At 38.0% G+C, this 22660-nt stretch overlaps 1 protein-coding gene across 1 annotated transcript; it reads left to right on the plus strand.

Moving 5' to 3' along the window:
• The first annotated feature begins 13 nt into the window (after positions 1-13).
• LOC139713119 (nucleolar protein 14-like) lies at positions 14-20826 on the plus strand. Its single transcript, XM_071624872.1, has 20 exons — positions 14-74; positions 1826-2052; positions 2710-2844; positions 3605-3743; positions 4897-4955; positions 5704-5769; positions 6488-6583; positions 8773-8853; positions 9782-9948; positions 10341-10414; positions 12186-12532; positions 13561-13615; positions 14634-14853; positions 15676-15811; positions 16228-16392; positions 17039-17199; positions 17850-18075; positions 19232-19353; positions 19837-19998; positions 20727-20826. Exons 2-20 carry the CDS (start codon positions 1870-1872, stop codon positions 20824-20826), a joined length of 2694 nt encoding a protein of 897 aa, XP_071480973.1. The 5' UTR covers positions 14-74; positions 1826-1869.
• Positions 20827-22660: the final 1834 nt, after the last annotated feature.

Genomic DNA, 22660 nt, shown 5'->3' on the forward strand with positions numbered 1-22660 from the left:
AGGCACAGCCCTAGAAGTTCGGGTGGATGTAGGCCTAGACCGAGAGGCAGGGGACACAGCACAACGAGGTAGAAGTGCGTAATAATAACCCCGTAGATATCCATCTCCCTCAATCAGTCAATATTAATTTCTGGTATGATTTTATGTTCGGCAAGGGCCAAGGAGCTAGAGGTACACAGATAAGTCAAATGACCGAATCTCGTAGTTTACTTAGTCCCGTACATGAAATATATTGTCATGTTACCACATGCACATGTCGTTATTGCTTGGGAAGCCTTGTGCCCTGCGGCCTTGGTTCTACTTCTTCTCGAGTCTACAGCTTATTCGGGTAGTAGTCTGTTGACTTTTACTACTTAATAATGATAATGATTTGATAGAATCTATTTAATATTCAATGTATAAATGTATTCATAAACATGTACTAAATGTACGTAGCCAGGCAAACACAGCCACCGTAATTGTGCTTGCTAAAAAGAAAGGCAACAAACGAAAGAAAGAAAGAAAGAAAAAAACAAAAACAAATGACGGAATGATAGAATGGACCGCAAGTGCGTGAGTGGCCCATAATTCGACCACAACACCATCCAAAATTTGACTGCCTGCTACATGTAGAAAATTATAGGCCTTTGCATACCCAGTTGAAAATTGGCATGGGAGGTTGAACGAACTGTGGTTTGAGTGCCGATGCATGTAGAAATACTAGAATAGATAGATTCCTAAGTACTAGACATCTAGTACTAAATACTAGAGACCATCAAGTTATCGGCTCATCTCAATTGGGAAATTTAGACAACTACACTGTAGAATGAATGGATCTAGGTAGTAGAATCTAAACAAGAATGGGCACTACCGTACGTAAAATCACTTTCATATCAATGTTGATATCTCTGACTCCACTCTTCCAAATTTCACCAAAATCACAGGAAATACTTAATAGTAATCATGGTACCTTGTTTCCAATCACTCACATGAATATGATCCAAATCAGATTCTGTAAAAGTGGAAATTTTCGCGATGTTGAAATTTTCGCGCATTTCGCACAACCAGAAACTAGTGTGAAAATAAAAGCATGCGAATATTTTTGCATGCCATATGAAGAGTTTTTTCGCAAAAACCAATAAGTCCATTTTTGAAGATTTTGAGGTACGGTCTCTGTCATAAAGTACAAAATAATACCTTTAAAATGATATATTGGTCTCTACATTCATTGTATAAAGGTATATTTTTGAAGTTATGGTCAAAAGAAGCAAAAATTTTCTTATTATTCTCTTTATTTTTCTTGACCTTTAATCGCAAATATCTCCATTTGGCAAATATGGACTTATCGGTTTTTGTGAACAAACTCTTCATATGTGTTCCAGGAGTTTACGTCTTGATTCTGCGGAATTAAAAACACGCGAAACTCTTCTCACCCGGCCAAGTGCGAAAAAATTAGTCGCGCAAAAATATCCACTTATACAGTACAGGGAAGCGTTGATACCGACATCAAATTGGATCTTATCGCTTAGAACAGCAAATGACACTCGGTGTATGCATCGAGCTCTGTCTGAAACTTACGTTAGTCATCTAATTTTGCATGAATATGAGGGTATGAACTTATGGTGTCTTTGAATAGGACTGCAAATATGAGACAATGTAGTACAGGTGAGTATGGCAAGCCAAATATGCTGTAAAGGCAATGGGGATATAAAATAAGCACAGAAGAGATATGACAGATGAAAAGGTATAAGACAAAATAGGCCTACTGAGAAATGGATCACGGATTATATTGATAGTACTCACATTATAATCATATAAATTATTTCATTCCTTTTGCTTCTTTCAGATTATTTTAACATACAATAATCATCTCTGCACTGGAATTGAAGAATGGCTAAAAACAAAAAGAGAAAGCAGAACTCTACCAAGGTCCAGAATCGAACCAGGCAGCCGGACAACAAGCCAAACCCATTTGAAGTGAAGATAAACAAGCAGAAACACAGCATCTTAGGAAAAAAGAATAAACATGGCAAGGGCATGCCACTGGTGTCCAGATCTAAGGGACTACAGAAGGTATGGTAAACACCTCAAATGGTTTTGTAATGGTGGTATGATCAGACTCGTCAGAGGTAGTCATTGAAATGTCAAATGGAGCAGTTCACCTTCTTCGCAATATTTACCTTATGCTCCTTCATTTTGTCATGGCCTTTAGTGAATGGACAAAAATTTAATATATTGACAAATCCCCTCCATTGAATAAGTTTGCAGCTATTTACAATTGTAGCATAATGATGTTAATTAAAGTGTAAGATTAATCAGCTCAATCAAGGATACCTGTCACACATAGAAGTGTAAAGAATTAATGGATATTCTCATCTCTGCATTACATGAACAGATAGTTTACTCTTCATCATTTTTCAAGTTGCTCATTGTGTATTACTGATCTAAAAGGGTGTTGTATGTACTTACTCAGTAAATGTGTCTTGGGATATTTGGAATGGATAGCCACTTCATTATGATTTTATATTTTGTTATAGTTGGGTTTGACAGACTTGAAGAAGTTTGTGGAATATTCTTTGTAACTTACCTTTTTAACATTTTATGAAGTGATCGTGTTGATGTCTTTTCCATTGTAGAAGAAAATGAGAGAAACCAAATCGTTTAATTGTTTATATCAGTTTTTTATCAATTCTATTTTGTGCCTTCATTTCATCTTTGTTGCATCTCCAGCGAAATGCCACTCTACTGCAAGAATATAAGCACAGAAATAAAACAAACAAGTTCCTGGACAGGAGACTAGGGGAGAATGACCCCGAGATGTCTGTCGAGGAGAAGATGATGGAAAGATTTGCCCTTGAGAAGCAGGTATGCCAGCACTGTCTGCTCTCGACCTGCAGAAATCTCAGAATCAAGTCCACTCTGCTCTGAGTCTATTATTTTGAAATTGATGGCCACAATGGAGGAGTCTATACTACCATTTGATGTTTCCTTTTAATGAAGCTGTCACCAGCTCGAACTGAATGTTAACTTAGTTGTACCTTGTCTTTATCACTCCCCACAAGTTTAACCAGAGTTTAAATGTGAAAGTGACATTTATCATTATTGGCAAATTTTAGTATGAACAGCTTTATCTCTTGGGGTATGAAGAAAAATGGGATATAGTCAAACTTCTGTTTTCCAGTCAAGTTTATGAAGATTCCAACCTCCTCTTACAACAAGTCTTTTTAATCCATATCAAATTTCATTCAAAACTGGCATGAATTGAAATTTAGATTAGCCTCACTTGAGTTTCAGGCAAAACCATGTGCATCATTGACATTGCCTCTTTGTGACTGGATTTTTTATTTTTTATTTTTTAAAGCATATGCTAATATGATATGATGTTGCACATTGTGCTAATATATTATTGAATGTTATTATTGTGATGATGAGAACTATTCTTCTTCTTCTTCTTATTCTTATTCTTATTTTTATTATTATTGTTGTTATTATTATTATTATTATTATTATTATTATTATTATTATTATTATTATTATTATGATTATGATTATTATTATTATTATTATTATTATTATTATTATTATCATTATTACTTTTTTATATTATTATCATTGATCTCTGCAGAGAAGTCATGAGAAGTCCAGCATCTTTAGCCTCAATGCTGATGAGGAGTTGACCCACTATGGCCAGTCGTTGTCCAGTATGGAGAAGTTTGAGGAACCCCAGCTTGAGAGCGATGATGATGAAGATGGCCGTATAAACAGTAAATCTGTGAATTCTGCATTAATATGTATTAGCAACGAGAGGGATATCCCAGAGCGTTCGGTGTGAAGAAGGGGGCTGAAGCACAGAGATGTAGTTGAAGAGAAAATCTGTGATGAATATGAGTTTGTCTTAAAAGAAAAATTAAAATTTTACAAGCTCAACAGTGAAAGTCTGATCAAATTCAGATAAGAATTAAGGAAGATATGAAATTGTGAAGTTTCGCATATTTTCATGAAACAGTTCTTGAAGAGTCAATATGAGTATGCAAATAGTGAATTGATGATGTCATCCCCTCATAGTTAGCCATACAGTTTTTTTACATAAAATCATGAAATTTCCAGTTTTTATGTCAAACGCATTAATGCCCCAGTCTGAAATCCTGATATATTTGAGTGATCAAAATTTTGAAAGTAGTCAGCTAGGAATATCATGTTTTTCACTTGAAGAGCAGAAAAAGTGAATTTTCATAATTTTTCTTTTTTTTAATGTGTACACGATCAGTGAAAAATACGTGATGACAACATCAGCTCACTCATTTACATATTCATATCAACAGTATGGGGACTGTTTTGCAGAAATTAGTTCACAATGTCACAACTTCTCTGATTTTCGTCCGATTTTGATCAAAATTTCACTGTTGTGCTTGTAAGATTTTACTCTTTCTTACCAGACTAACTAATAACTGGCCTAGACATGCATTTTTACTACCCTGACATTGTAGTCTGATTGTGACTTGAAGATGGATATTCTTGGAAACAAAGTCATCATTTGTGATAGATTAGACAGTGTTGTTCAGAAAAGGAGAACTTTTTTCATGATCATTTTATCTTATTAACTTTGGATATTTAGCTTTGCACAAATGTGTGCTCTGCTAGGTATGGTAGAGCTTGTAATGGGTGTATGTGTCGCTCATGAATTCTTTATACTTCTGATTGAATTAATGAATAAGACACAAATTGCATGTTGCTCGGCTTCTGTGTAAGAATTCTAAGATACATCAGAATATTAAAATGTTTATATATTTTGTATTACATTGACTAGTTGCAATGGGTGTATCTGAAAGAATTTGTGATATTAGAAATACGATTTGATTTGAATTGATTTGAATTGGATTGATTTAGTAAAAATATCTGTTTATGTATTTTTTCCAGAACAATTTGTGGCAGAGCAGCACTTTGGAGGCTTCCTAACCAAAAAGAAGAGTGAAGAGGCAAGTTATTAATTTTGTTTCATCTTTTTCTTTTCAGATTATGTGATTTATGCCCTTATGTGTGCCACTTACAGAAATTGTCTGAAGGAGAAGTTGCAGCACAAGTTTTCCTACTGAGTCTTGTTTGACGAAATGAGCTCAAGTGTTTGTTTTGTTTTGTTTTTTATCAAACGTGTGCAAGTCTCAAGCAGCAGGTGAATTATAGATGAGAAATATTATCACGTGGGGTCGCTTTTTGTATTTTCCTTCCTGGAATCCCCCAATAATTATACACACTTGCACTTCTGTAGCAGTTGTGCCTGTTAAGTTGTCAGATCATGTGGTTGAAGACAAAAACCTGTTCAGCAAGATACAGTTGAAATTCATTTAAAATCATCCGGAAATCATTATAAAGTGTTCTTTTGTGATCTGTAGAATAGTAAGTACTTTCTCTCTGCCCAACATGTGTTTTCAGTTCGCTTCCTGTAAGGTCTGTCGTTACTGAAGTTTTTTTTTTTTTGTTCTCTCTTATCTTTACATCGGAGACATCTAAATTGATAAATCTTCAATGATAATTTGTGCAAACTACGCCAAGTACACAAATTGCATTCCTTAAAACTCTGTGTGTCTTGTCAGGGAATTGATATAAAGGTAACAGGTGAAGATCAGCACTGGAAGTGTTCTGACATTGTTTATCATACAGAAGAATTTAATGTTATCAACAATAATACCATTTGAATGTTTTATCTCTTTTTCTCTTCTAACACAGGATGGAAAACCAAAGACCAGACATGAAATATTTGAAGAGATCATTGCCAAATCTAAAAAGGAAAAAGTAAGTGTGTATTTACTTTGCACAATGCTATTCTATAATTATTGATTCATTAGTCTGATTACAATTCAAATAAGAATAGAAAGTTTTAGAATATGGAAGTTTCATGTGTTACCAGAATTCAGCGATAGCAGTTAGCAAGTCACAATCATAAATGTGATTTAGACAAGATTATGATGCTACTGCTTCTCAACTCCTCTTCTGTTTGTTCGTTGATTCCATAAAGATTGTATGTTTGGTGGACAATCAGGCAACTTTCAATAGTCATAACTGCAAATTCATTCCCACTTAACAGTCTTATAAAGTGATCAATCATGTAATTGATTCCATGTGATATTACATGTATTTTGATATGCAAAATTTAGGAGAGATTTATTTTCAGGTCAATGGTAGATTGGTGAATTGGATGAGATTATCAAATCAACTGATTTGCAGTGATTTGGGAAAGCATGGTATAACTGCAAATTCCCTAGTGTCTTTTTGTGTGTCCAATTTCTTCTATAAAGGAAACTTCCACCCACTGTGCTTATATCATGTTACACTGTTATTATGAAAGCCATTGGAAGCATGAGGTATCTTTTCATATGAAAGTACACTTGACCTATGGAGTTTACCTCTAAAGCCAGTAGATATTTACCTTTTGCTACAAACTGCTGTTATCCAGGGATTTTTTTCAAAATTATATTAATTCTCTGTTTGTTCCTTTCTTCATTTTTCATAGTACAACAGACAGAGTGAGAGAGAGGATGTCACAAACCTGACCGAGCAGCTGGACAAGGACTTCATGGGTGTTGCGCAATTCATAGCCAGTGTCAAGGTTGGTGACCTGTTCATGCTTCTTACATGTTTAAAAGAAAAAGAAAAGAGATATATGCTCTTTGTTCTGTATAAGACTAAAAAATGTTTTACTCCTGCTGTGAATTATGAAGCATTCCATTAGAAATACCATGTTCCTGGCAGCCACGCAGCCCCATTTGACTGAATTTCAGTGAGGCCGTGGGCATGTGGGATATTCTCTCTCTCCCTCCATATACTTTTTTTTTTCAGAAATATCCTCATTACATTGAACATGGAGCTGTCAGAGGCCATTTTCATGCCGTCTAGTCGGGCTAGACTACACACATTTCCTGTCTCGTCCCACTACAAAGTGCCTCTGAGTTTTCGGCCTTGAGATGGCATAACAACGTATCTATGTCCAACCTCATTTCCAGTATATCGAGCTTGAAGTTTCGCAAACCTACAGCTCTTTTTCTGTTTTCATTCAACACTTCATATCTTACCCTAGAAGGACCAACAGTATCAGTAATACAGTGCATGCAAATTGATTTCACTAGACCCTCTATTTTTAGAATAATTTGCATTTAATCAAAACATTTTGACGTCTCAACATTACCACACTATTGCCATTGATATGGCAAAACAACATAAGTCTTGATCAAGGGCGCGTATATAATGTATTACAGTGTCAATATGCGGGCGCATCTGCAGCCTATTACTGCGTAAACATGTCGATGGCAAAACAACATATCGCATGTAGATATGTTATTTTGCCAAGTCCATGCCCGACGTGTTAAACAGGGGCAAGCATATCACGGCTTATATTTTGCCATCAAAATTTTAACAATTCCCACTGGGAAGGAGCGTCATATCTCAGTAATGGAATGGGTTCTGATTTCAAGATTTGGTCAAGTTTTAGATTATACTAAAATAAACTGAAATATGTGACTAAGTCAATTTTCATGAATTTTTCGACATACGTTGCCATCTCGAGGCCGTTCCGTTGCAGCCTATTACAGTGTATGTGCTGTCAAGTTTTGTTACATTCACCATGTTGTACTAGTACTGCCTTTTAAGGTTCTCATCAGCACCCATGACTGCCATGGCAAATTTTTTGACAATTCAAAAATCTGACACTGCATCCACGGCAATCACATGCTGTCGAGTTTACCCATCCCCACCATCCACGTTGTCTCGCCTCCATCTTGTTTTGTCCATGGTGACCTGAAATGTGATTGCCATGGCTGCCAGGAACAAGGTGTAAATATCGCATAAACTAAAAGCTAGAGCACTGAAACCGTAATGTTTGTGTACACAATCATGTTGGAGCCTGCCCTTTGATCGTATTGGTAGGAAATGTTGCTGGACATGATAGCAATGGAAAGTTGGTGGGTGCTGTCAACCACATACCCTGCGTTCACATTAGACCCGGCGACGCGGGGGAAAGTCCCACGCTATGGTACTTTCTCCTCGAAAACCATAATGTGAACGCTTGCTGGGACTTGTTTCCTCGTCCCCTCGAAGCAAGTCGGGTCCAGGGGCAAGATTTGTAGGGGAGAGTGACCTTGGGGCAAAATTGATAGCGTCCAGCTGTATTCACTCCAAGCCCCAAGTGCCCCAACAGCTCGGGGACAGATGAGATAGCAGTGTGGACGGTCAGTTGTAAAAAAAGATATGATCTCTGGTGACTTTCTCCGCAATAAGGGATCTAATGTGAACGCTGGGTTTATCACCTAATCTCTTGGCATAAAGCCATCTAGGTTCTGTACCCCTCGATCCATTGCCTTGTTGCCAATGTCTCCAGGCCAGCACGCCAGAAAAGACAATCAAACGTTATAAGCCTGGTCTGTACATTTATAGTAGAAATGATTTCAGACTCACCAATATCCCAAGTCCTGTGCCCAGATAGATTAATGAAAATGCCTGTTCTTTTACTGTGCTCATTATTCACATGACATTCATGTGTACCTAGTGAACATGTTTTTTTTTTTTGTTTCCTGAGACAAGGACAACATGTGTGTGCTATCTCAAGGCTAGTCAAAAAGAGTCCAAAGACCCCCCCCCCAAAAAAAAAAAAGAAAAGAAAAAAAGATGTTATATAGTATTTGCTAGAAAATGTATGAGCCTGCTGAATTGTGCTTCTGTGCTTATGGGAAAGTTTGCTTCATTGTGACATCGTTCCTTGCATGTAAAGTTATTAACTTTGTTACTTTTAAATTGTTCTCCCAGCGTGACAGGGAACGGGAAAAGATCAAGCCAGATGCCTACGACATGTCTGTAAAGGAACTCATCTTTGACATGAGAGCACAGGTAATGGAAGACATTATATCAGGTGGAATGAACTAAACTCCCATTTTCATAATCTCAACACCCTTGGCCTCAAGATAATAGTAGATAATGATGAAAACAAAATAAAAAGGTGTGGTGGGGTGTACAGCACAGCATGAAAGGAAGGTGACATCTAGATTTCTGTTTGTGGGTGTAGTGCACAAAACCTTTCTCTGGATTATGTAAAACAATGATATCCTTTGTAATGAATGTGTGTGTGTGTGTGTGGGGGGGGGGGGGGGTGTAACATATAGAGTATTAAAGAATTTGTTTTGTATATCATCTGCTAGTTTCTTTTAGGAATGCCTGAAACTACACTAGTACCGTACTCATTCTGTCTTGCCTATGTGTAGATTTATGCACTCTCTGTCTCTCTTATGTTTGTGAGCTGTTTGTAACTGATTTATTGCTGTGCATTCCACATCTCTCTAGACAGTATTGACTTATTATTGAATTCTCACTATCGTCGTTATGATGATGATGATGGCACTGCTACTACTGCTGCCACTAACAGTGATTATTTTGGTGACTGCTTCATTAACCCATCGAGGATGGGCTGATTTTACTGCAACACGCATTTCCCTTAGACACCTGCCCGAGTCAATGGGTTAAGATTGTGTGTGAAAAGGATACAAGAAAGTATGCCTACTTTTGACTGCATTTGATATCAGTAAAATAAGGTTTTTCATGAAATAAGGTGTACCTTATTTTTTTTTCCATTGAGGCACAATGTGTTTAACTTCTGTTGCTCTCTGCATGGGCTTGGTCTTGTTTTGTTTCCTGGGAGTGAAGGTTGGGGGAAGGCAGTGTTCGACTGAATAGCAATTTTTCCATGCATCTACTCATCTTCAGCATTTTGTTGCATATTATTTGCTCTCCACCCCATGTGCCACCATGACTTCCGTGCCAGGCGTCCGACAGGATGAAGACCCCCGAGGAGCTGGCGAAGGAGGAGAGAGAGAGGCTGGAGAAACTGGAGGCGGACAGACAGCGGAGGATGAAAGGCATCACGGAGGAGGAGGAGGCGGAGATGAAGAGGCGGGTCCAGTCCATGTCGGCCGACGACCTCAACGATGGGTGAGACACGATGATTCGTAGCAAGAGGGTAACAAGTGTCTCTCTTTTTTCTTCTTTCATCAGTCAAGGGTTTGCTAGATATATTATTAAAGTTGGAGAAAAGTGAGGCTTGGTATTTCATTTTTAGCAAACTTTTGTTGGACTGCTGTATTTTGAATCCTGTCAGTGTTTGTGATCCCTAAATGAAGAAATTAAACAAAGTTTCAGCATTTGGATAAATGTACTGATGCACTAAATGATAGAAATGTAGGTCAGTGTATGCGGTTCTGCATCATATGAATTGGCAGTATTTCTCTAACATTTTTTCTTTCTCTTTAGGCATATGTAAATTATTAGTCTCATATGAAATGTTGTAAACTGTGTATTTTTGATTTTTAAAATTTTTTTTTTAGGTTTGAGCTGGCTTTAGACAGAAGAACAACTCTGACATACAACGATGGTGTCCCATCCTTTGGTCTCGGAACAGGTGAGTGTTCATTTATTTGTTTATCTTTAAGCATCACACATTGCTATATTTTCAATTTCTTTGTAGTAAAGTCTAGGTGGTATTGACTAATTGAGAGGCAATTTTCCTTGTATATACCATAGATATTATGGTTGTGACATGTCAAGTACTGTATTAGGTTTGCAACTATAAATAGAGCACAGATGTTTTGTTTTCTCAGAGCAGCGAATAGGCTATGAAGGATGCATGTTGAAGGTCAAAGGTAATGGGTCAATGAGTTTACATTCCGTTTTAAGTTGTCTTTTTTTTTTTTAGTGCCCTTTCCAAGAGTGATGATTGATATTCATTGAACATATTCTTGGCCCTGTATTGTGAAGAATTTGTATTGAATATAAAATTGAGAGTAGTCACTACCTCGGTAAATGATAGTAAATATTAATGTCAATTAATTGCTGGAATGTTTATGGTAAAACATAGTATGTTATTATATTTATGTACATTATATATATCATTGCATACATGGTACACATATTGTTACATCTGTGTACATTGTATGTAATAAAATATTTTTATGCCTCCGCCACGAAGTGGTGCCGCAGGCATTATGTTTTCGGGTTGTCCGTCCGTCCGTCCGTCCGTCCGTCTTTCCGTCCGTCCGTCCGTAATGAATTTTGTGGACAGGGTAACTACCAAAACCTTTTGAGGTATCCTAATGAAACTTGGCATGTATGTGTATTAGGGGGTGAAGTTATGCCTGTCAACTTTTGGGTGCACATGCTCAAGGTCAAAGGTCAAAAGGTCAAGGTCAAATGCTTGAAATTTTACTATTTCCCCCATATCTATGCAATGCCTGAAGATATTTTCCTGAAACTGAGTGTATACATGTACTACCCAATTAAGATTCTCTGGTGAAAGTTTGGGGTCATGAGGTCAAATGGTCAAAGGTCAAAAGGTCAAGTAAAATGTTAACATTTCACTTTTTTCTCTGTATCTTGGAAATTGTTCAAGGTATCTTCATGGAACATAGTATATATATGCATCTACTGACTGGCAGTGGTTATCTAGGGAATTTAGGGTTCATGGGGTCAAAGGTCAGGGGTCAAGGGCAATACTTCAAAATTTTACTATTTTCCTTATATTTATGCAATGCCAGCAGGACTTTTTTTTTTTTAAACTTGATGTATGCATGTATAACCCAATAGAGATTCTCTGGGATTTTTTTTTTTTGCCAAGAAGGTCAAAGGTCAAAAGGTCAAAGATCAAGTGAAAGTGCTGAACTTAATTCTTTCTCCATATCTCGGAAGTGGCTCAAGTTATCTTGAAACTTAGTACATGCTGAATTTATGTATGTTCTGCCTGACAGTGATTCTCTTATAAATCAAAGGCCAGATGAAAATGATAACAATTTACTGTTCAATACAGAAATTGCCCTTTTTCTCCATACCTTGAGAATTACTTAGTGCATAAACTTATGAAATGGTCAAAGTCAAGTTAAAGTTCTTAAATCCCCAAATACATGATCTGCTATTCATCCACGGAATTAAACATAGGTCAAGGAAGGTAAACATTCAATACATTTGTGACAAACATGTCATTCTAATATTTTGCCAATTTTGTGAAAATGTAATCACACATTGTCCACATGTACTATAGACCTATTAGGAGAATCATGCATTATGGCGGAGGCATACCAGTCGCCATAGCGACATTTCTAGTTTAATTTGCAATTTGTTACAAATATGTGCATGCCAAAATGTTTTTACAGATGGCAAGGGAGAGGATGCAAATCAAGAGGATGATGATGATGACAACGTTGATAAGGAGGATGAAGACGAGGAAGGAATGGAAGGTGATGACAGTGACGGTGATGATGATGACGATGGCAGCGAGGATGGAGAAGAAAGCAACGATGGAGAGGATGTAGCAGACAATGCATCAGACTTGGAATCAGAACCATCTGACGACGAGGAGGTTGACGACGACGATGATGATGATGAAGATGACGACGTTGATGATGAGAAAGAGGTGGATGAGAGCAAAAGTGAAAGGACTAGTGGCAGGAAGAGCTTATTAAAGAAAGATGTGAAAGGAACAAAAGCAAAGAGAGTGCAGATACAAGAACCAGCAGAAAGCCTGAAGGTGAGCATTGTAAGTTTCATTGTTTGCAGTGGTTTAAACCTTCAAATAGTTGATAACTGTTTCTTTTTTGTTTTTGTCTTTCCACGAGATAGTGTTCAACTCACTGAAGAAGTGGAAAAAAATAGTATATTTTTAAAGAACTACAAAAAAAAAACCAATCACATTTTATCATGGTTGTACAATATGATATGTGGAAAACAGCTTGCTGTGGAAATCAGAACTTTTCATTGATAAGGTGTGTGCACATCTGAAGTGCCATCAAACAATCTTTGTTTCCTAGGTATTCAGCAATAAAGGTTGCTGTCTCTTTTTGGATGTCCACAAAACAAAAATCAAACATAAGAAGTGTTTGCATCACAAATTATCTAAATCTGTGTGCTGCACAAAAGAGTGGGTCTTGGGTCTGCAACATTTTATGTTGGATTGGTAGAGAGTAACAAATGTGAAAAAAAAAATGGATATGCAAATTGGTGTTTTTTAATTCTTAAAGGCATAATTTACCATTTGCAGATGAAACAAAAACCCAGAATTAGTGCTTCAAAATAGTTCTAAAATGTGAGTTAGGGATAGAAACAACCAATGTAAAAATTTCAACCAGTGTAATCGATGTTAAGTATTGTAAAATATACAAAATGTGAACAACAGTTATAATGAAAATGTTTCCAGACTAACCCGTCTACAGTTATGGTTTAATGAGAAAAGTAGTGATATCTCCTTATATTCTAGACTGTATTGCAAAAAATTTATATGGTAGGATGTTCTGTGATACAACTAACCCACACATATGCATCAAAAGTGATATCTTGAACATTTTTAAAATCACTGCTCCCAAAGGTAAACAGGACGTTTAAAGTAAATTTAACACTGAGCAAGCCTGAACATGCACAGATAAGAGAGAACTAACACCTCTCAGGTTTGACAATTACCTGATACCGGAAGAGCAGTTTCTTGTGCCTTGTGTCATTGATGATCGGACATAATTTTCCAAGACGTTGAGGTAACTCTGTAACTGTTGTTGGTATTGACAGAAACGAGAGGACATGATCAGTGCAGCCAAGAAGGAACTTCCGTACACCTTTAAAGGTAAGAGGAAAATTTCAGACCTGGGCCCTGTTTCATAAAGCTGTTCGTAAAGTGTTATGCATGACTTCATGAACGACTTAAATATGGCAAGCCAAGTGGGTTTCGTAATCATTCGTAATTTCAGTAGCTAAAGTTGAAATTTGCAGATCATAATGATTATTCTTACATATTAACACACATTTTTAGAGTGAAAGTGTATTTTTGCCCCATTATAGATGAAATATTGACGTAAAGTCATACTTTGTTCAGTTGTAAGGAAAAACGAAATGGGCACACATATTGGCACTTCATATTCCAGTCTTTCGTAGAATCATGCATAACTTTACAAAGAGCTTTATGAAACAGGGCCCAGGTATCCTTGCAAAGTGGCTGCCATTACTCTGCTGTGTGTGAAGAGGAAAAACAAGAAGAAGCCCCAAATAGAGTGTCTGTCGGAAGATTCTGCTGAAGATCAGAATGAAATCCAAAATTTCCACAATTTTCATACTGTGTGAACAAGTGTAATCATATATTCATTGGCATATGGATATTAAGTGGTAGAAGGCCTAACGGCGCATCACATATTCTTTCTTGGGTACGTAGATGGCCCTGAAAAGGGCCTACCCACTCGTGACGTTTCGGCAAGCATGTTCTTACCGTCTTCAAGAGAATGGATGTTGAAACCAAAAGGATTGCATGCAAATTGCTATTCTTGATTAGCATCAGACAAAATAGTGAATTTGTTGAAAAGATCCATACTATTTACGTGCAGTGAGAAGGTGATAGCACAGCTAGCGAGTCAAAGAGGGCTTTAGCTCCGTATGATGTGTGCAGAGCCAATGTCATTTTGCATGTGAGTAGATGGCTATTGGTTATATTGAGAATTATATATTGCCATGTTGCAAGATATTTCATTTTGACAATTTCTCTCATTCTCTCTCTTCATATATGTTTACATATTTTTGTGTGTATGTGCATGTGTGTGTTAAAAATATGTGTGTCTGTGTTTGAACGTGCATCAACGCGCTTCCAACTGTAGCGCCCGAGAACCTCGAGGAATATGAGCAGCTGATTGAGGGTCACTCCGTCGCTGACCAGCTGGTAATCATCAGTCGGGTTAGGAAGTGTCACCACCCCAGCCTGGCGGAGGGCAACAAGGAGAAACTGGGAACGCTGGCCTGCATCCTTCAGGAGCACCTGGGGGAGTGCGTCAGCCGGGAAGAGGGAATCGACCTCCATCTCATCAACGGGCTTACCAAGTGAGCATGTCATGTCATGTGATCACCTGCTCATCTTCGTTGAAAAGAAACTTTTCCTTCACACTAAAAGTTGATATTGATAGATAGACCGAGATAAAAAAGAAACAAGATGAGTGAAGTTTTCATTACAATGGCACCACAAAATTTGAGAGTGATATGATTCCAAAACTTTTACATGATTTCAAGGATAATAGTGATTTTAATCACAGTCAAGGGAGATGATAATGTCATCCCCTCATAACTTTACCAGTGATTTCTGTGCCACAAACATTCAGGAACAGTGTTACAAACAAAACTTTCACTGCCTAATATATTTGTCTGCATTCCTGTTATGTAGGTAGTTTTTATGCATAGAGTTGATTTTTCTTGTCATAATGGCTAAAAGTAATATTTATATGGGAAGTTTACCACAATAGAAAAGAGAAATATTTGCAAAATTGAAAACTGAAGGCAATGGATAAAGAGAGATTTGACTTGTATTGAATTAAGGATGAGAAAGGTGTTACGGAATGGCTAAACTGTCCATAGTGTTACCTTCAGCAACTGAAAGGTTTGTTAGTCTTTAGATAATGATTGGTATGGGTACTGTGTCACACCTCGGTGAATGCTAATAATTTAGTTGACTGGCCTGATAGTGGTTGGTCATTTGACCAAAATCTGTTCTGTGATGATCTGCTGTTTAGTTTTTTTCCATTTGAAACAATGTCACATATTTAGAGCACCTTGCATTTATGAAGTAACAGTTAATATTTTTGAAAATGTGTGTTTTGGACTGTGTGCTTAACAGAATACCCTCCCTGTCCTTCTTCCCTTCTATGACAGACACATATATGAATTGACTCAGACGTGTGCACTGACCTCGGGGAATAATCTCCAAGCCATCATCTCAAAAGAGTTTGACGCATTTAACGAAGAAGCTGAACAAAGAGGGCGGGCTTCTTTTCCCTCTATCCATGTGGTAAGACTTGAACTTTTCACTTTCCTTCATAAATTCTTAGACCGAGTTTAGCTTTCTTGATGAAATTCCAAGAAGGGTCACAATCTCTAGACTCTGAGTGAATATCTACACTTCTATAGAGGATAAAAGTCATGGAAAAGTGATTCTTGAAAGTTATTCGTAATAATTCTTGATAGTCCATCAATATCTATTATTGTTTGATATTTTTTTAAAGTTCATTCCCGAGTTTAACCTTTTGAAGACGAGTCCCGAGTACACTCGGGCAAGTGTCTATGGGAAATGCGTGCTGTAGCAAAATTAGCCCGTCCTCAGTGGGTTAAAGGAATGTGCTCAGAACAGAATGGTCAACAGACAGATAGCTGGTAGACGATGTCAACTGCAAACATGTTTGATGACTATTATGTTTTTCTTGGCAGCTGATGTACTTCAAGCTGGTCTCGGTTCTCTTCCCAACATCGGACTTCCGCCACAGCGTGGTGACTCCCACGATGCTGTTCATGGGTGCCATCCTGTCCCAGTGTCAGGTCAGGTCACTCCAGGACGTGACCTCTGGCCTCTTCGTCTGCAATCTCTTCCTCAAGGTCAGATTGTCTTTTTTTTTTTTTCCTGGTCTCTCTCCCACTGAGCATTCTCCTCACTCTGATCATTGTGATACTTAAAGTGATGGTATAGTATTGGTGGAGATGAGGATTGAGCTTTTAACTTTAGGAAAGATAAAAGAAACCGCTCATGAAATGTTACAAAGCACACGATTCTGAGAGGAATTAAAATTTTATTCGATGAAGATCGATTTTGAGATGCCTGAGAAAATCTAAAAACAAATTAAAACAAAATGATTCTAATAAAAGGTGGGTCCCACCTTTTCATTCTCTTCACTTTGTTTTGGATATCTCGGCCATTTTAAAACCGATTTTCGTCAAGTGAACATTGAATTTTTCTTGAAATTACGTGTTATTTCACATTTCATAGTTAGGTTTCTCATTATCTCATTAAAGCAAGTTAGAAACCTGAAGCCAGGTCTCAAACAAAATGATACCATGCCTTTAAAAGGAGACTTTTATTATTTTGTCGTTATCTTTTAATGCTTGCTGTTTCAAGGCATTATCTGTGGATCATATGAGCAGATGCTTTATAAAGAAGTAAGATTTCTTTTCATAGCAGTTTTGAATTAGCTTGAGAGGAATCCAAACTATGTTTTCATTGAGGTGCTTCTGTGTCTACTTGCAGTACGTTTCACTGTCCAAGCGCTTTGTGCCAGAAGCTGTCAACTTCTTACGTGGAATCCTGTTCATGGCATCAGATCATGAAACGACAAGGGGCGGCCTCGTGGTGGCGCCCTTCAAGCACACTGGACGCTTTGCCAAGCTTCTGAGAAATGATGCTACATCGTGAGTACAAATAGCAATAATTGCAAGCTGAGACAGATGATAGAATTAAAAAAAAACCAACATATTAATGGAAAATAAGCACTTGTTCTGCGGTTGATCTCTGCAGCAGTTGCTTTATGCCTTGATTTTTTTTTTCAAGTCTGAATGTGATAGGAGAGATAAAAGTGAAAATGTGCAAAAAATTAATGATTGCAAAATGTTTCTTAATTCTTAGCAGCCAGAGGGAAATTTTGAAAATACTAAGAAAGTCCTTTGTGATGCACTTTGGAAGCATTGAGGAAGGACATTAATTTACATATGAGTCATTACTTGAAATCTTATTCTCACAAAATCCCAGGTAACCAGCTGAAAGCAGATGTATAAGCAGGTTTCAGCGATGTCTTTGACAATAAAGTGCTGGTAGCTGTAGCACATATTTCAAAATGTGCAAACTCAAAAGAAGTTTAGTGAAATTTGATGCCAATCAACAAGAAAAGTGTGCCAAAGTTTGCTGAGAGGTCCTACAGATTAGATGTCAAAGAAAGTCTGTGACTTTGAGAAGTTATGCCCCTCAAACAATGACAACTCTGTTTCATATATGTTCAATTTTACTGCATGAATATTAGTCCGATGTCAAAACTAATCTTCTTCAAACACCGTCCCTCTCTCAGGGAGGCCAAACTGAAACCCGTCGGCATCTTTCAGCTCCTGTCCCAGCATGCCGAGGTGGACGAGGCAGAGTTTTCGTGCTGGGCCATCGCTCTGTCCTGCCACCTTCTCAAAGAGTTCTCCCAGCTCTATGTGGACCTTCCCAGCTACCAGGAGGTCTTCCTACCAATCCAGAGACTGCTCTCTTCAAGGGAGAAACTTTTGAATAAATATCCTGAGGAGGTCAAGGTAAAAGTTCCACAAACTTTAGCAAACTTTGAGGAGAGAGAGAGTGAAAATAAAAATTCTTATATGTTCATGCAAATCAAACCTGTGAAATTTTTATTTGCTGGTAATGTGTACTGTTTAATCAGAGTAATCTGGGAGAAATTATGGTGATATTTAGTTGTAAGAGTGTATAGAATGGTTGAGATTCTGATGAAGAGTATAATACAATACGAGATATGTATCATAAGTTGGTGAGCTGGCCCAGGTGGCTGTGTGTCTGCCTCTGATACAGTCAGGGGAAGTCTCGGGTCTGGGTCTGAGGCCTGATAAGATCAGCTGAGCAATGTTGTGTGCTGTCCCACTGTTCCCTTTGTGTTGGGAGTGAAAACACTGCATCTGTTGTGGAAAACACAGGGACTCCAACTCCCCCGCTGCTTTGAAGCCATTTTTTTTTCTTTAAATCTCCCATTCATGTGCTTGAGTTTGAAGTCCTCTCGCTCTAGCTGTGTGTCTCCTGCATAAAATTTAGCTTTCTCCTACTCAATTCTAGTTTTGTCATTTATGTTTAAAAATGAGGCTAATCTAGCAGAGAGCATTGCACCATGCACTTGTGATATGAGCCACGCTCACATATTATTGCGTGTATGTTCATGCGATCAGTTTGCGTGGGATTGAGGTGGAAGAATCTCCTGTTCAAGAGATGCTTGGGGGAGGAGTCTCTTGAAAAAAATTACATCTGACCTCACAAAAAAGATCTTCCTTAACTTCTTGTATATAGTATGGTGCCAAGCTGATCAAGCGGTCAGTCCTGTACAGATGGACATGCACACACACCTTAATGATATACCCACCCCTTGTGGTTCATCCCAAGTGAATGGAATTTGGGGAGGAAATTTGAGATGAAATCCTATCCACTGGGTACACTTTGCCATACGAAAGAAGAAAAAAAGACACATCTGTGTTAGTTGACAGTACAGTGGAAACTCAGTATGACGAGATCCTTGGGACCAAGACAATTTGTTCTTTGTATCAGATGTTTTGTTAATATCAGTAATCAATAAATAATACAAAACAAAGGAAATGAATTCATTGGGATTGGTGAAATTGGTTTGTTATATCAGGTATTTTGTTTCTTTTCATCGAGTTTCCACTGTATTTTTCTCTGCTTTCTTTCCAGTCACTGGGTGAGGAGCTATTGACCCACATCGAAGCCCAGAGCCATCGGCCCAGGAGAGTGCTGCAGGTGGAGAAGAAGAAACCAGTCCCCCTCAAGATGTTTGAACCCAAGATTGAAGAAAAGTAAGTTAATCTTGTGCTGAAGGTCAAACCCCTTGTGACCTCGCCAATGATGAATCCTCTTTGAAAAGCAAATGAACAAAAAACAAACAAACAAACAAACAAAACTCTGAATCATAATCATTCAGTGCAGTGTTGTCATTTTACAACCCTGTTAGTAAAGCAAAAGTTGGGAAAGTCTACAAATGGTGCTTCAAACTCTTTCACACGTAACCCATTAACCCAAGAAAGCTCAGTTGCCATGGTTATTGGTGATATTATCACTGCAGGGTACATAATTCTATAAAAGATATCCAGACGGGTGTCCTGACTTGTGTGCACAAGTGAATTCAGTCTGTTGGATTGTAGATATCAACCATTTTCACTCTAGGAAAGAAAGCTCTATCCTCACAGGATCTACATTCTGTGAGCAAAGATTTCATGGCAGACAAGATTGTCTCTGTTATTGGTCCTCTTGATATTCGTTTCTCCCCTCGTGTTTTGCAGCTACGATCCCACGAGAAAGCACCGCAGCTCTGGCAACAAGGACTACGACGAGAGGCAGCGGCTGGTGCACCGGCACCGGCGCGAGATGAAGGGTGCCATCAGGGAGATCAGGAAGGACGGTCAGTTCATCGCCAGACAGAAGCTTCAGGAGCAGAAGGAGAGGTGAGCGGAGAAGAGACCAAAAATCTTTTCACCTTCCAGAGCTGATTTTTGTCTGTTTATGGTTTTCACCATCCGTGGGGTGTCTGCTTTTATGAGTGAATGCCAATGCCCAATAGGTGTTCATTTTTTTTTAAACCAATAGGTATTCATTTCATTTAAAGTATTCATCAGTCAGAGTGTGGATAAAGGCCCAGTTGCATGGAAAATTACTGCCGTCAACATAATTATAGTTATTGCAACTGCCATGGAAATGTAGAAATGATGAAAGCTGCTCAGTGATAGTGTGTCAGATGTTATTGAAGTGTGATACTGTGATTCTGATTGCTTATTTTAGTCAGTCTGTTTATGCACTTGGGCTTTGCTGTGAAACAAATGAAGCAAATATTGAAAGACAGTGTTTTAGATTCTTTTGAATATGTGTTCATAAATTATGATTTCATACAATTAAACAGCTAAGATTCATATTGTTCACATGAAGTGTAAATAATGAAGTACTATTTCAGGATTAAAACTGCACAATAATTGTCTACACAAAACAAAACAAAAACAAATTATATACCCCAAGACGTCATCTGGACACCCACCCCATCCCACATCAGTTTTGGGTTCAAATTCCACTGGAAGAATTTTATGCTGTTAACTAGATACAGAATGATAGAAAATAAACAACCCATGAAAACTGATGCACCTCACTGATTTTTCTTGTTTTCTTTTTTGTGTGTTTCCAGGGACGACGAGAGAAAAGAGAAGGTGAAGAGACTGCACGCCATGCTGGCCAATCAGGAGGGAGATTTCAGAGCCATCAAGAGAACCAAGAAAAAGCTCTGAAGGAGCAACACATTACTAGCATCAGGAGGGCTCTGCGAGAGAACTCTGACATCGTTTGATGAATTCGATCGTCGGGAGGTTGTGGACTGTTGCGTTCCATAGTGATAGAGCACTGATGTGATGATGCCTCAGTCGTTTGTTGTAGCTCAGTGCTGGTTCAAAGAAGATATCCTTGTACATATTGTACTAGGCTCCGGGCATTGGATTGGAACCAGGTATGAGCATTATTGGCAACCTTTGGGTTCGCAGATATTTGAACTACATTTATAGGTTGTTTAAGCCAGTTCTGTGGTGCTGAATGGCTATGACATGACACTTTGGTAGTGGATGAAGATATCTGTGACAGCTGTTGTGCAGCTTGCTTGGCCTTGGATGTCATATTCAGATCACTCATCATTCATAGCAAGTTGCACTAAGGAGGTGAGGAGTGCGCAATTTAGTTGGATATTCAGGATAACCTTTGTATGAATTTGAATGAAGTCTAGCAACCAGAGGACATTATTTGCTAATTGAAATGATCATTGCAATTGCAGAAATAGCAGACTGTACTTCAATATTTGTTTTATTTTTTTATTTTTTTTATTTTTAGGAAATCAAGAATAGATTCTTTCCCTCCGAAATCGGGGTCCAGTTGGGGTTTTAGGGGACTCTTTAAAAGTGTTATAGTCCTATGTTTGAGATTCAACTAGTCACATTACTGAAGAAGTTTCCACTTTACAAGGCCTTGCGCTGCAGTAAGCAGTAGAGGGAGCTATTGGTATGCATTCATAAAACCATACTATAGACCTTGATAGCAAGAAACATGCTGTCAGGATATTTTGGCACATTACTAAAAAAGAATCATATTTCTGAACACAGACTTATAGATGGATGTATTCTTTGATGAGTATGTGTACATACACCACTAAGCTACTGTATACGCTATATATTTCGCGGGGGTTTTATTTTCACGAATTTCGCAAGTCGGGAGCTATTCGCGAATTTAACAACACGCGAAAATATTACCTTCCAAAATGAATCTCTTGCCTTGATGATACGAAAATTTCAGTACTAGTAGTAAGCTGTACCATGTCATGGCTTACCGAACAGACCATATACTAGTACTGTACTGGCTAAGCTTGTTTACGTACATATAGCATGTCCACGCCTACTTACGAATACTGTTGAGAGCCAATTCATTATCGCAAGGGGACCACTCATCAGAAATCTAGCGCGATGGACTTAACCACTTCAAAAATGTTGAATTCTAACTTACTAGTTAGCAGAGTTTGGTAAGTTTTTTTTCATGCAGTGTATAACTAGTATCATTCTTATTTGCCAGTAAGTTGAAAATTCACACTTTCTTTGCCACTTCATATTTTCTCTGGTCCCCCAATCGCGAATTTAACCACTCGCAAAAATGTGTGACAGCGGCAATTCGCGAAAATTTATGTACGCGAAAATTATAGCGTATACAGTATAGGGAGCAGACTGTATCACATCGCTGTACTGTGGACAAACAACAGATACTGTTTCGATGATGGGTACTGTATAAACCATCTCATCAATAAGAGTTTATATGTGTATCAATATAAAACATGAAGGAGCTTACAAATGTCGGGTGAAAAACAAAACAGTTAGATAGAAAAGTACCTATCTTGTGAACTAGTCCGGTCAGGCCATTTATTATTCCAGAAAACTGCGTAACAAAACCCAAATAGGTCTTCACATTTTATTAGTAATTAAGCATTGAAGGAGACATGGGGGCGTTTTCCTTAGTTTTGCTCATTTCAGTTACATTGGACAGTAGTCAGTGTACACAGAGAGCCTTCGTGTGGAAGCATGTGTTGCAATG

Source organism: Diadema antillarum, unplaced genomic scaffold, assembly GCF_040938485.1.
Source record: "Diadema antillarum isolate AM-2024a unplaced genomic scaffold, OU_Dant_1.0 seq00001907_RagTag, whole genome shotgun sequence".
Classification (NCBI taxonomy): Eukaryota; Metazoa; Echinodermata; class Echinoidea; order Diadematoida; family Diadematidae; genus Diadema; species Diadema antillarum.